Consider the following 14569-nt stretch of genomic DNA (forward strand, 5'->3'; position numbering starts at 1 on the left):
GATTGCTGTGTGTGGGTAAGGGAAAGCATGTGTCATGAGATCACGTGCATGTGTGTGTGTGCATGTGTCTGTTTGTATCTTGCTTTTTCCAAACACCAGACCCAAGCCTTGACCGTGAGGAGGCCTGAGTGTCTGTGGCCCAGCCCCTCAACTTCTGAGTGTCAGGGTTCTCATCTGTTACATGGGTTGATAAGTGTGCTGCCCGCCTCACAGGGCCGTGGTGGCTCTGAAGTGCTTAGCACAGAGCCTGGCACACACAGTCGCTCTGTTACATGACGGTGGCATGGAGCTATACCACTCTTGGAAGGTCCCTGGGCAGGGGAGGCCACCTGGTGCCTTGCCATGCGTCCCAGGTGTGAGCAGGTGGAGGCAGAGAGGAGAAGCCCTGGAACTTTGCCTTTTGTAAGGAAACCAAGGAAGGAGCAAAGTCCAGGGGTTGGCAGAGGGACAGTGCAGAGCAGGAGGGTAGGACAAAGGTGGTGTCTCTGAAACCGGCACTCAGCCCCCGGATGCTGGAGACCCAAGGCATTGCCCGCCCCTTGGGGGGACTTCCCTCCTGGAGGACTGTGGAAAAGAGGGCAGCAGGCGCCAGCCCCACCACCTCCTGGCAGCCAGCGGGAGCCCCAGGTCCTCCCCAGAGGCCAGGGCAGCTCAGGAGGTCCCCCTCTGAAAGGGCAGCCCTGCTTTCCAGGCTCTGGGCTCCGCAGGCGGGTGGCGGCACCGGGCACGCAGTGTCCCTGGCACGGCGGGCAGCCTCCTCACCACAAGGGCCTGTTTGTCCTGACTCCCCTGGCCCTGAAGCCCCGAATGACCGGGCTGTGCCGGGCACAGGGGCCTGACTGTGGGCCCTGCTCCCTTCCCCAGCCTCAGCAGGCCCTGGCTGCGCTTTGGGGAGGAGCTTCTTAGCTCAGGCCAGAGCACGCCAGAGCACCCTCCACTTACCCGATCAGCAGAGAACCAATCCCCGAGATTTGATAAGACTGATTGGTAGACTATAGACTGTAGTATTGATTCAGATTATATTGGGCCAGGCATTTAGGAAGGAGCAAAGACCGCCAGGGTGAACCAGAGCTGAACTGGCTGCCCCCCACCCCCACCCGCCCCTGACACCCTGAGGCAGGCTGGCAACCTCCCGGCCCTGCTTCCAAGGAAAAGGGCTCCTGTTTCCCAGAAAGTCTGGCTGCCTCCTGCTCTGCCCCTGCGCCCGCTCTCTGGAGGGCACTTGAATGGCAGGTGGACATAGAGGCCGGTGGGCAGGTGGGCATTATCCTTCCCGTGCCCTTCTTCCGTGCCGTCTCCCAGGCTTCTCTCTAGCCTTGCCGCCTCCTCCAGGAAGCTTTCCTGGTACTCTCCCCACAGGGAACTCTTTGGCCCTGAACTGTGAATGTTTTCGAGTCCAGAAACTTTGACGTGGACCACTGAGTCCACTTGTTCATCCAGGTACTTGTTGTGAGCCCACTGTGTGCCAGGGACCATTCTAGACATCCATACATCAGGGAACAGAGTCCCTGCTCTCAAGGAGTTCACACCCCTTCCAATTTTGAAAAGAAGGAAGAACTGCGTCAGAGCTGAGAACCCCAGTGCTCTTCCCGCTCCCGTGATGGTGTGTGCGCGCATAGGCAACTGGCGCAGTCATCAGTCATCCGTCTGCTCATTAGCAGTTCTGAGAACTCACTGGGGGCGGGGCATCATTCCAGGCACTGGGTATGAGGGGTGAACAGGACAGATGTGGCTGCTGCCCTCAGGGAGCTTAGAGCCCATGAAACTATCCCACTGTAGATGCATTGTTATCCAGGTGTTACTTTCTTGGCTCGCCTCCCCATTTAAAGTCACAGCACCCCACCCCCTTACCCTATTCTGTTTTTTTTCTTCTGTAGTCTTCTCATCTTCAAACAAGGGTTTTACTTCTTATACCCCATTACCTGAGGGTGATTTTGATCTGTTTTGTTCTCTGGTGTAGCACCGCACTTGAGCAGCCTGTAGGTGTTAGTAAATCTGAGTGGGCTGAGCATGAATGCAGTGGTTGTGCGCCGGGGCCACTGTGGTCTGTGGAAGGTGCTGGCTCCCCACTCTGTTACCGTCCTCAGGGACTTAAGGAACAGTGAAACTGTTTGGAGACTTGTACGGCAATTTGACATTGTTGCAACATTTCTATTGCATTTTACAAAAGAATCAGTTGGTCCCAACTTAGGAATTTAAAAGGACAGCTACCGGTTCTTCCCCACAGAGTGTCCTGGGCTACTTGGGGTGAGGTTTGCTGAACACGTGGCCCATGCCAGGCCTAGTCCTCCCTGCTCCCATCCAGTATGTCATGTCACCCGTGCCAGCTTTTGGAGGCAGAGGTCGTCACCCTGCGTGGGCCAGGACGAGGCTCAGATGGGGAGGTAATTTGCCAACTTTGCCCAGCCACTAAGTGACAGGCGGGGAGTTTGAACCTGGACTCAGTCTACTCAGAGCCCCAGCTCATAGCTGCTGCTCCAGCCTTAGAATTGCACAGTGGGCTTCTTGCCCAGCTGGACGTGGGGGCAGGCCCGAGGGGGCAGGGAGCTGCCCTCTGCCGCTGCGGGAGGGAAGCTGCTGGTGCCCTTGGCAGTGCTGAATCCTGCTGGGCACAGAGCCAGCCAGAGCAGCTGGGGCAGGGCCCAGATTCTCGGATCCTCAGCTTCTTGGCAACCTGTGTGACTCAGTGGGCTGGTAAAAGGGCCTGGTGGACGGGCAGCCAGAGCAGAGGAGCCCTGCGGTGGGTGAATCAGCAGCCAGAGCAGCTGACCGCTGGGTTGCTGTTCTGCCCGGGGCAGGGCCGAGCCTCAGCTGCCAAAATAAGCACAGTCCCTCTTTGCCTTTCTCCCTCCCAGCTCCCCCAGCAGGGCCTTCCTGTGGCTCCGCCGTTCCCGGGGGTCCCCAGGTCTCCCCAGCCTGGAGCAGGAGATGGGGCCTCCCCATTCGGGTGTGTGACCTTCCACAAGTCACTGCCCTGTTGGCCCTGCTGGAAAGCGAGGCCCCCTGCTCATGAAAGGGCACCGGGAGGATAGACTCACCCTCGGCTCTTGTAAAAAGCTGGAAGCAGCTGGGAGGACCAGCCTCAAAGCCAGACTGCTGTGTGGCTTTGGGTGAGTTTGGTGCCATCTCTGAGCTTCTGTCCTCAAGCTTACCTGCAAACCTGCCTTACACACCATGACAGTTAAGTGATACCCACACTGGCACATTTCTACTGTCAGTGAATGGTAGAAATATTGGGAGCTCGTTAACTCTGGCTTAGGCACTGCGTTGGGGGGGAGGGCAAACAGGGAAATGGAAGTCAGAATCCCAAGCTGGGCCTCACAGTGGGGACAGACCACCCTCCCTGCTGACAGGGACCCAGCAGCCCAAAGTCTGCCTATGCTGCCAGCAACAAATCCACTTGTGATCTTTAAACCTCAGAGTGGAGGAAAGCAGCTGCCTTAGGGACCAGACACCGGCCTTGGCACTGACCCGCTGGGCAGCCTCAGACAAGTTGTTTACCCTCTCTGGGTCTTGATTTTCTCAGTTTTACAACAGAGATAATTACCATGGCTTCATCTGTTTCACAGATGTTGGGTGGAAAAGTGCTTTGTCTCCACTGAGGAGCGCCAAAGGCAGGGCCGAGGGGGCGTCAGGAGCTGCTCCTGCCTCCAAGGCTTCTAACTGTGGGCGTTTGCCTTTGGGCCACGGGGTGGTGGACGTTTGCAGTGCCCTGGTCCCTGGGAGTCTCAGCCTGAGCTGAAGAGGGAAGGATGCCAGATGTAGCTGCACCCTGGATCTGAGTGCTTTTCCCCGGTCCACGGGCTTGAGCACTCGCGTGCACAGCTGTGGCGTCCTCCTCACCCAGCAGAGCTGGGCTGGTGGTGGCTGTGTGTTGAGTGACTTGATGATGGGCCTCAGGTTCCCAGAAACAGAGGGGAGAGGAGCTGAGCTGAGCTGCCACCTCTGGCCCCCTCAGCAGGACCCCAAGTCAGGTCAGGAGGCTGCAGGAAAAAGGAGCGAAAGCCTGGCCTTGGCCTCTCCTTTCTGCTTCCTGGACAGGATGTCGTGCTGAGTAAACAGCTCTGAGAAGAGTCACCACTCTGGCTCTGAGTCACAGCTCCTAGCGACAGACAGCCACACGGTGTTTGTAAACAGTGTGCTTCGCACCCACCAGGGCCTGCCCCCAGGAGCCTGGAAAGGATGAGAGGACCTCCCCCAATATGCGATGCAGCACGTGCCCCCCCCAACCCCAGAATCCCTCTCCCCACCAAAGGGTTTGAGCCTGGGCTGAGGGGAGCATTGGCACACGCCTGTGCATACAGACGTGTCCGTGAGTGGGGTTTCGCTGTGTCTGGGCTTGTGTGTGGCTGGCCAGGGGCATTGTCCGAGGGCCACCAGGCATGGTGGGCAGAGCACTGTGGGACTGTTGGCAGGTCGCATGACCTCGGTGTCCTGGGACAAGCGAGGGGGACGGTGGGAGCATCTCAGGGCCGGGGTATGTTCCCCGGTGCAGGGTTCACACAGCTCCATGCACAGTAGGTGCAGGGGAGATGGCTGTGCACCCTCCAGTCCTCAGTAGGCCCAGCCCCGGATGTGGTGAAGTGTTGGGGGTGCAGGTGGAGCGCCCCTAACTGTCGCCAGAGCCTTGGCTCTCTGTGGCCGGTCTTCGTTCCAGGCGGTGACAGTGATGTGGTGCACCATGTGGTGACACCAGGCTGGCAGGGAACAAAGGCGCCTCTGCTCTCCCCAGGCGGGTAGGAGGAGGGGTGGGTGCGCCCCTCCCCTCCCCTCCCCTCCCTTCCTCTGTCCTCCCTCGCCCCGCCTCCTGGGGCTCCCGAATTTCTTGCCTGCAGCTGGTCCTGTCCTGCCGCCTGGCTGTGACTCAGGCCCTCAGCCTTCCCGAGAACTCAGTGCCCACTGCCCTGGGGCAGCCCTGCTTGGGCATGGCCTGGCTCTGAAAGGAGTGGCCCGAGACTGGGCCCTGAGGCCAGGCCGACCTGTGCTGGAGGCTGGGGCCAGGGAAGTGTGGGGGTACCAGGCTGGGAGGCGGGTCGTCGTTGGAGAAGAGCACAGGGAGCCTGTTTGGTGCTCAGGAGCTATGGAAGGGCCATGTGGTGCCTTGCACCGGCCGGTACCTGGGAAGTGCTTGGTAAATGCTAGTCGAAGGTGTTAACCCGCAGACGCCTAACCTGGCAGCCTGAGTACCTATTGGTTCCTGCAACCCCTCCCACTTCCTCCAAGGGCCTCGTGAAGCTCTCCCTCACCCCACACATGCTCACACAGTGGAATCACTCTCCCATCCACTCGCCACCACCTGATCCCTTCCACAGTGCAGGGCCCAGGCCCACCTTGCGCTGAGGAGGCCGCAGCTCAGGGAAGGCCCTCCCCACTCCCCTACTTTATCCCAAAGTTTCGGAGAGCTCACTGGTACAGTACAAGGCAGGCAGCTGGCCACACGAGGGTGAGAGGCCAAGGCTTGGGGCAGCCCAGGCACGCAGGACTGTCTCTCTCCTCGGGGTTCTGCTGACCCCTGCCTCACCCAGGTCTTCCCAGAGTCTGCACGAGATTGAGCTGGGGTGGGGGGGCCTGCTGTGGCAGCCTAGCCTCAGGGAGGAGTGGACCTGAGCCTGGTGCCCTCTCCGGCCCTGGCCGGGGTGTCTTACAGCCTGCAGTGTGTTTGCTGCTGTAAGATAACTAACGTTTCCAAGTTATCCACTGGGACCCGGTTTCAGGGCTGCATGCTGAGCGCCGACAGACCTCAGACTGCCATCCCGAGCTTGCTCTTGCGGATGGAGCCCAGCTGCAGTACTCCTGGCATATGGACAATACCCGCCAACATTCGGGCAGTGTTTATTGAGTGCCACGCACTGGGGCAGGCACGTGACCGTGGGAGATGATGGAGTACAGGTCCCCCGAGGGCTAACCACGAGCCAGGCCAGTGCTGAGCTCTTGTTCACTCTTCCAGTGCCCTTGTGCCCATTTTACAGATCAGGAAACTCGGGCCCAGGGATGCTAAGTTACTGGCCTAGAGTCCAAGAGCTGGCTGATTCAGAGCCTGGTTGCCTCTGCTGTTTCTCGAGGGTCATAGTTAAGTGTCACCATGCACAGGAGGGCGGAGATGGCTGGGGAGGACGAGCAGGGGGTGCCTGAGCCGAGGTGACCACAGGGAGGTGGTCAGGGCTGAGTGAGTCAGAGGGTCCTGGGGGCTGGGTGAGGGCGCAGGGAGAACTTTGGATTCTCTTGCCGGTGGGACAGAAGCTGCTGGAGGGATTTTAGTGCGGGGCAGACGTGCTCTGGCTGCAGGCGCAAGGGTGGGCCCAGGGAGGCAGGAAGGCAGCTAGCTTTGGGGTCCACCTGGAACCCCTCCAACCCCAGCTCCATTCTTCTGATACTCGCTCACTTGGCTCCTCTACCCCTGGAAGCCTGCCCACATCCCTAAGAGAGCTCCCACCTCCGGGGTTCCTAACTTGTGTCCATGGAATCCTTTCTTCCCTGAAAGAGATTCTCCTGCCTGGAGCCCGGCGGTGGGAGTTCAAGGTGGAAAGCTCCAGGTGAGGCCGGGCATCCGGAGGAATTTGAGTTTGAAAACCTCTGTACACCCCCTTCCCTCCATGGTGGATCAGGACACTGAGGTCCAGTGAGAAGAGGAACCTGAAAGCCCCACAGGGAGGCAGCGCCAGGAAGCAGGTCTCAGCTCCTGGGCCTGAGCTGCCTTCTGAGCCTGGTCCCCTGGGCCCCACAAAGCCACCGGAAGAGGATGTGAAAGGCTCAGAGAGGCAGAGCGAGTGCTGGTGGTGCTCCGTGTCATGCTGCGCCCCGGCCACCCTGTCAGGGCCCCGGGACCCGATGTGCCTGTGGGCAGGCTTCGGAGCTCCTGACGGCCCCCGTCTCCTCCTGGCCTCTGTGGTCCCGCTCGCCCAGCCTGCTGCCCACCAGGGTCCTAGGAGGGTAAGGAATCCGCCCAGCCTCTTGGCCTCTGCATCACGCTGGCATCTCTGGGTTTTGGGATCTGGGCTCTGAACGCTGGTGGAAGGAGTGTCTGTGGGCTCTGCAGAGCTGCACAGACACGAGTCCTGGATTCTCCCTGTGAGATTTTGGGCAAGTCCCTGCTCCCCCTGGGCCTCAGTTTTTCCATTTGTCAAATGGGTGTGTTGGACTTGTTCCGTGACTGTCAGTGTCTGGTTTGCAGTGAAATGAGAAAGACTGAGACAAGGTCCTGAGTTTTCCCTAAGGCCAAATATTTAACACCTGCCCTTTTTCCAGTGGTATGCCTGTCTAGTTACTTTTTAGTGGTATCTTTTCTGGAAGGATGGTCATGGTGGTGGTGGCGGTGGTGTTATTTTTTTTTACTGTCCTACTTGGCAAAATAAAGCAGCCCTAGGTTGGTCCTCACAGTTTAAACTGAAATCCCGTGTCTAGGTGCTGGGGGTGGAGGAGCTCTGAGGACGTAGGGGCAGAGAAGGCTTCAGGAATGAGGCAGTGGCTTCGAGCGAGCAGGGTCTCCTCTGCTTCCCACATTGCACCTGGCTGGGCTCACACCTGCCTGGTGGCCCCGCTGGCCAAGCCCTGTTTGGATCTCGGTGACTTGTACCTGCTCCCTTTCTGGCTCTGGGTGGTAATTTCCCCGATGGCAGGTGGAATGGGGACGGGGCCTCTGGTGTTGGAGGAGACAGCTGGGCCCTCCCCAGGAGAGCAGGGCTGAGCTGGAGCTCCTGGCCCAGTTCAGGACAGAGCCCCATTCACACGTCTTTGGCTGGCCTATGGCCTGGTACGAGCGGGAATTCCAGGCCCTACCCGTCACGGGAGCAGGTATGACAGCCATGTGGTGACACCAGGCCTAGACACTTGGGTGCTCAACTCTACTGGGGCAGGCAGACAGACAGGCAGACGGGCAGACTGGCAGAGGGCCTCCACAGAGCCCACCCCCGCGTGGCTCCCGTCCGCCATGGCCCAGAAGACCAGGCCGGCAGTGCCCAGGGCCAAGAGGGGGTGGGTGTTCTTTGCCTGTGTCTCCGTGGTGACTGCCAGGCGGTCAGCCATCACGCGCCGTGCCACTCTCCGAAGCCCCACACCCTGGCCAGCACCTCTGCCGGCACCGGCACCAGCACCGGCACCAGCCACCGAGGTGAGTTTCCAAGGCAACCGGCGCCTCTGCCGAGAGGCTGGGTGGGTCACAGCTGGGCCGAAGCCACTGGGGAGGTGGCTTCCCTCGACTTCCTCTCCTGCCGTCAGAACTGGTTGAAGGAGTTTGGCTGGAAGCTGGGGAGTCTCTATCTCCCATTCCGGGTGTGAGGGAGGAGGCAGGGGGTGGGGGGCGCTGCCAGAGGTGCCCTAGGATGCCCACCCCTGCCAGCCTGTCTGTGTTTCCCGCCCGGGAGAGTCAGGGCCAGGTGGCTGTGGGTTGTCCTAGCTGCTCCTGCTGCTCTGGTGTTTCTCAGGTTACCGAGGGCTTTCCTGCATCATCTCAGGTTCTCTCCTAGAACCCTGAGAGCCAGGTGATGGTATTATTATCGTCCCCATCTTACTGATGGAGAAACTGAGGCTCAGAGGGGTTGAAACTGAGGCTATAAAGATGCAGAGCAGAGACTTGAGCACAAACCCAGGCTCCAGATCTTGAGAGAGAGGTTCCCACACCTGTAGGCCCCCTCCTCGGCCACGTGTGCCCAGCGCTCGGCCAACGTGGGCTCTGTGTGGGAGGGGACCCTCCATCTCTGCCTCTGTTCCCCTCTCTGGTATTCGTGTTTCAGGCTCAGTTGGTTTGCAGAGTCTCTGCCTCCGTTTCCATCTGTTTGTGTCCCTTCTGCTTCTCTTCCTCTCTCCTCTCCTGCCCTCCACCTTGGGCCATCACAGGTTGGATTGGTGGCCTTTGGGGGTGTCAGTGACCCCTGGGGTGCCAGGCACTGAGCACTCCGGGAGTGGGGGATGGTTGTCAGAGTGGCCCCCGGTTCCCATTCTGGACGGCGTTTATTACGGTGACCCTGGACTGCGCATACTCTCCTCTGAGTGTCCCCTCAACATGCCGAGAGTTAGAGGTAGGGGCCATGAGCGCCCCTTTCTGGGGAAGGACAGTGTGGCCCATGGTGAGCTCAGGGCTGAACCGAAACTCACCATCCTAGTCCTGGGCCGTTTCCGGGGCTCCAGGCCTCAATGTGTCTTGTTCTGGTTGCCTAGGGACAGCAACGCCCTGTGAGCTTGGAGATTTGGGGTGGTGATGATGTCAAATCCCTCCACCCAGTATGGTCTCCTGGAGGTTTAGGTGCTTCATTTCCCGACTCTTGACCATCTCTGAGCTTGGCCTCCAGCCTGTGGGGAGCCTCCCTTCTCCAGAGGAGGAAGAGGCCCCTGGACGTTCCCAGGAAGCCAGTGGCAGAGGAGGCGGGGCTAAGCCAGGCCCAGCCACTGTTCCAGGAGCTCCCATGCTGGTCCAGGTGCGTCACCTGCCAAGGTGTGTGCTCACCCGCCCACAGAGGGCAACCCCAGGACCCAGGCAGGCCAGGAATGGTGACATCAGTGTCAGGAAATGACCAAGGAGCCTGGCCAGGCCACACCCTCCCCGTATCCTCCCCAGGCTCTAAATATAGACCACAAAAGACCAAACAGAGAGGGTGACCTCCACCTGCCCAGCAAGAGGTGAAAGGTTTTCCACCAAGGCCTGGGTGGAGCCTGGATACCTGGCTTCTGTTCCTCACTAGGCCACAAGCTCCCTCTGTGGCTTTGGCCAGGCTCAGGTTGGAAGAGGAGGTGGTCAAGGCCTGTGGTCGCCCAGACGTTGCCTCAAGCCCAGTTCTCATTTCGGAGCTGCTGCGTGCCTGGCAGACCTCCCCAGAACTGCACCCCAGGCCCAAACCCCTTTCCCTGGGACCCTGGGAATCGGCTCTCCTGTACCAGGCAAAGGGGTGGGTAGAAGGTAGGGAGCAGGCTGCGCAGAAGAGGGGCTGGCTCCAGGCTCTGGGGACTGCAGCGGATCATTGTGAGAGAGGACCCCTGTGTTGCATCTGAGGCCACACCAAGCAGTTGATCTTTTGCCTGAGGGCAGCGCGAGAGGCTTTGAAGGGTCAAGGCCCCTCTGGCTGCTGCGAATCAAGGGGATCTGTGTTAGGATGAAAGCGAGAAGGCAAGGGGGCTCCAGAGGTTTGGCCTGAGCACACCTTTCCCTTCATCCAGAGGTGGCTTCCCAGGGGCCTCTAAGCCAGGGAGGGACAGAAGGCCCACTGGAGTCTGTGGCAAACCCACGAGCACGTGCCCTGGCTGAAGAGGACAGCTGCCGGTCAGCTCCCACCCAGCCTCCTATTGCACAGGAACGCAGACCCGGTGTGGCCAGGTTGTCCAGAGTTACAGGAGAAGCCAGAAATGTGGATTTTTATATGAAATGACCTGACCTTTTACTGTTGGCTCAAACATTGAAAAACACTTTGGAAGCCAAACAAAACATACATGTGGGCTGGATTTGGCTTGGTTCTTGTCCCTGGCTGTCAGCTTGAAAGCTGTCTTTTAAGCTCCCTGTGCAAGAAGCATCCTGACTCTGGAACACCAGTTCGTAGTAACCCACACTTCCTACAGTGCTTTGTGCTCTCTGCCCCTCCCAGCAGACCCTCCAGGGGCAAGGGTTAGCATGGCCTTGATCTTAGACTTGCCCAAGGTCACTAGGCTACTTCTAATCCCCAGCCTCCTCTGACTGCCCCATCTGAGCTGTATGACTTAGTTGCCCAGCTGCCCGCTGCTTCAGCCCCCAAAGTGAAGCCCCCAGGCCCTTTTGTTGTAAGGATGCCGTGAGTGCCCCTGGGACACAGGAAATGGTGAAGCTGGCCAGGTGTCACTGCCATGGCCCAGGGTCTGAAGATTGTCACCCCCGCCTCCCCCATGGCTGCTGGGAGCCTCAGTGGCATTGGAAGATCAGTCTCAAACTGTGTCCTTTTTCTAAGTTCTATTATGGAAAATTCCAAATAGACACAAAAGGGAGAAAATGACATAAAGGTGCCGCAGCTTTAGTGATCACCCGTGCAGGGCCACTGTTGTTTCTTCTCTGCCCCCCGACATCCTGCCCCGCTCCTTCAGTGGACGATGTTTACACAAATCCAAAGCACGTCATTTCCATCCATAAATATCAATATGTTACTCTAATAATCAAAATCCCATGATCACTCAAAAAAAATGCTGTCGAATATCCAAATATTCAGTAGTGTTCAAATAATTCCAGTCGTCTCTGAGGTTTTTTTTTTTTTTTTTTAAAGATTTTATTTTTTTTTTTCCTTTTTCTCCCCAAAGCCCCCCGGTACATAGTTGTGTATTCTTCGTTGTGGGTTCCTCTAGTTGTGGCATGTGGGACGCTGCCTCAGCGTGGTCTGACGAGCAGTGCCATGTCCGCGCCCAGGATTCGAACCGACGAAACACTGGGCCGCCTGCAGCGGAGCGCGCGAACGTAACCGCTCGGCCACGGGGCCAGCCCCTCTGAGGTTTTTTTTTTAGAAGTTGCCCCATTGGAATCACAATCCAAAATGCACGTGTCACGTTTGGTCTCTTATCTTTCCATGATTTCCCCTTTATTTTTTTTTCCCTGAAATGTATTTGTTGAGGAAACTGGGTGGTTCGTCCTTAGAGATTCCCAGAGTCTGGAATTTGCAGATTGCATCCTCATGGTGTGTTGAACACGTTCCTCTGGCCCCTGTAACCCCCAAATGGAGTCACCTGCAGAGGCCTAGTGGGGTTCTGGTTTAGTTTTTGACAAGAACACTTCTTGAGTGGCTCTGTGTTCCCGGTCGCAGGCGGCACGTACTGTCCTGGTCCCTTCTCTTTGAGGCTGGCCCTGGCCTTGGTAAGGGATCTAGCCCACAGCTTTGGGGGAGGATTTTGAGGGGAGCTGTGTGAGAGGGCCTTGCCCTCAGGAGGCACTGCCTGAATTGCAGCCCCTGTCACCAACAGTGGGGCAGAGTCTCCGCCTGCCTGAGCTGGGGACACTGGGCGCCTGTGCGAGGTGCCTCACCTGTGCTGGCCCGTTAGTTATGCCCACATGACACAGGAGAAAACTGCCTGGGAGGGGAGGGAATTTGTCTGGGGAGGAGGAGGTCACACAGTAAGAGAGGGGTGGAATTGGGCCTCAAACCCAGGCATTTCAGTGCCCAAACCTGTCCTCTCTGCTACAGCCTGGGAACTGGGGGGTGTGCAGCTGGAGCAGTGAGCAGGTTTGCCAGGGCTCTGGAGGGGAGCCCTAAAGTAGGGGGCGAACAGGCAGGGGGCGAGACTTTGAAAAACCAGACAGACATTAACCAGAGGGTCTGGTTAAGGAAAGGATATACCACCCCACCCCTCCATGCACAGGAGGTCAGGTAGTGGGATGGCAGGCAGCCTAGCCTGTGCTGGAACTCCTGACGTCTCACCTCTCCAGCCTACCTGAGCCCTCCCGACACCGGCACCCTGGACCTTCAAGGTCAGAGAGGTGGTGACATGGGGTGCACTCCTCTTCACTCACTAGTCACCTGGCCTGCATAAGCCCCTTTCCAGGCTGTAAAATGGGCCTGAGCTTGCTTCCCAGGCCCCTCCCTGGGAGAAAGAGATAAGGAGAGCAGAGAAGAGATAAAGTGAGCTGCAGGCAGGTGCAGGATTTAGCAAGTTCTGAATTCCCGGAGGCTGAGGGTTTGGCCCCAGAAGCAGGAGTGGGAGGAGAAGCTTCTAGCCAGAGGGCATGTCCAGTGTCCCGGTCATCCCTTTGTTGCTTTTGAGGACCTCCTTCCTGTAAATGTGCCCCACCAGCCTCGGCCTCACCCTTCCTGGGGGACAGAGCATAGAAGCTTCCTAACCAGCCTCCCAGGAATTTCCACCCCAAACCAAATCTACCCATCTTGCTTTAAAAGAAGAACAAAAAAACAGCATTTATTACATGGCCGTGATTATTAAAACATTTTAGAAAAATTAGAAAATTCCAAGAAGTAAAAAGAAAAAACATACAGCACCACCCAGAAATACCCACCATTACTTTTGCAAAGTGGGTCCCTCTAGTCACATGCACGTGTGTAGTGTCTGGTTCTGAAAGCATATTCTGCAGGCTTTGTCACTTCACGGCTCCAGCAGAGCATTTCCCTGCATCCTGGTTCTCCTGTGCTGCTCCATGGCACCGAGGGGCCTGGCGGTTACTCAGCACAGGGCATTTGAGTTGATTCGGTTTGGCAGAATTGTAATCAAGGTTTCCATAAACATCTTGTACAGAAATTGATGTCCACACCTCTGATTGCTTCCTTAGAGGGAATTCCTAAGAGTGGGATTATCGAGTCAAAGGGCATGAGCGTTTTTAACGGCAGTAATAGAAAGCGCCAAATTGTTTTCCGCCTGTCTTTGTCAAGGCCTCGTACCCAGATGGAAAACCACCAGGCGGGTGCTCAAGCAGCGCAGGTGGGCGCACCCGTGGGTGGGGCTAGTTGGGGGCCCACTGTCCATGAATATCTGAGATTTGGCACACAGCGGGTATGCAGGATATGCTTGTGAAATGTGTAGTCTGGTCCTGCCCCCTCATTTTATAGATAGAGAAACTGAGGCCCAATGGTGTGAGACCGGTTCCAGGGAGGTTGGTGGCATTGCCAGCGCTGCAGCAGTCGATCACTAGCCTCAGTGAGGCTGAGAGCTGAGGCCAGGCAGGCCCCAGCAGCCGGTTAGGTGTGAAGGATGGGCCCATTCATTCATCCATGGCATGAACACTCTCTTGACTGCTGTTAACCTCCAGGCTTCCTCTTCCTTCCTCACTCGCTTCTAGAAAGAGTAGCTGAGGCTCCCTGGCCCTGCTTCCTCCCCAGCCCTTAGTAGCCTCACTTCCACCCTGACCTGAGACCTTGAGCACTCAAGCCACCAGTGGCCCCAGCTGACCAGGCCAGTGGCCAGGTGCTGCGGCTGGCAGTTTGTCACTCTTTTTTGTTTGTTTGGTTTTTGTTTTGTTTTGTTTGAGGAAGATTAGCCCTGAGCTAACATCTGCTGCCAATCCTTCTCTTTTTGCTGAGGAAGACTGGCCCTGAGCTAACATTCATGCCCATCTTCCTCTACTTGATATGTGGGACGCCTGCCACAGCATGGCTTGCCAAGCTGTACCATGTCCGCACCCGGGATCTGAACTGGCGAACCCCAGGCTGCCAAATCAGAACGTGTTAACTTAACTGCTGCGCCACTGGGCTGGCCCCAGTTTGTCACTCTGGATCCCTTACTCTTTCTTGAATGTCTGCAGGCCCCAGCCCTGGTGACGCCTGGTCTCCGTGGTCCGTTGTCATTATCTCATCCCCCTTGCCGCCCCCACTGCGCCTCCTCTGTCTCCATTCTGCCTGGGTGGTCGGAGGGCTGATAGGAGATAGTGCTGAGAAAGGCCCCTTCCCTCCACACGAAACACACATCAACACTCAGGACTTCCCAATACCCGTGAGCACCCAGGACACGGTCACCCTTCCAGGACTCAGGAGCACATAGTCATCAGGGCACAGCCACTGGCTGTGTAACATGCATCAGTTCCCCAGTGTGAGCCTCTCCGATGAAGAAACTGAGGCTCAGAGAGGTTAAGCAACTTGTTCAAGGCCACAGATCTAGGGAGGAGCTGGAATTCGTGGTAGGTGAGTCT

General features: G+C 57.6%; 1 protein-coding gene across 5 annotated transcripts in view; it reads left to right on the forward strand.

Moving 5' to 3' along the window:
• RALGDS (ral guanine nucleotide dissociation stimulator) overlaps positions 1-14569 on the forward strand; it is a 48035-nt gene that overhangs the window by 8674 nt on the left and 24792 nt on the right. Inside the window, exon 1 of one of the 5 annotated variants that reach the window (XM_014863372.3) lies at positions 6590-6930. The exons of 2 other annotated variants lie outside the window; for them this stretch is intronic. In XM_014863372.3, coding sequence (XP_014718858.1) covers positions 6829-6930 — 102 coding nt within the window. In that variant the 5' untranslated portion in view covers positions 6590-6828. Of the gene's footprint in view, positions 1-6589; positions 6931-7857; positions 8108-14569 lie in introns of those variants that run through there. 2 more of the 5 variants (XM_070518449.1, XM_014863370.3) reach the window with 2 other exon arrangements.

The sequence above is a fragment of the Equus asinus genome, chromosome 10 (genome assembly GCF_041296235.1).
Source record: "Equus asinus isolate D_3611 breed Donkey chromosome 10, EquAss-T2T_v2, whole genome shotgun sequence".
Classification (NCBI taxonomy): Eukaryota; Metazoa; Chordata; class Mammalia; order Perissodactyla; family Equidae; genus Equus; species Equus asinus.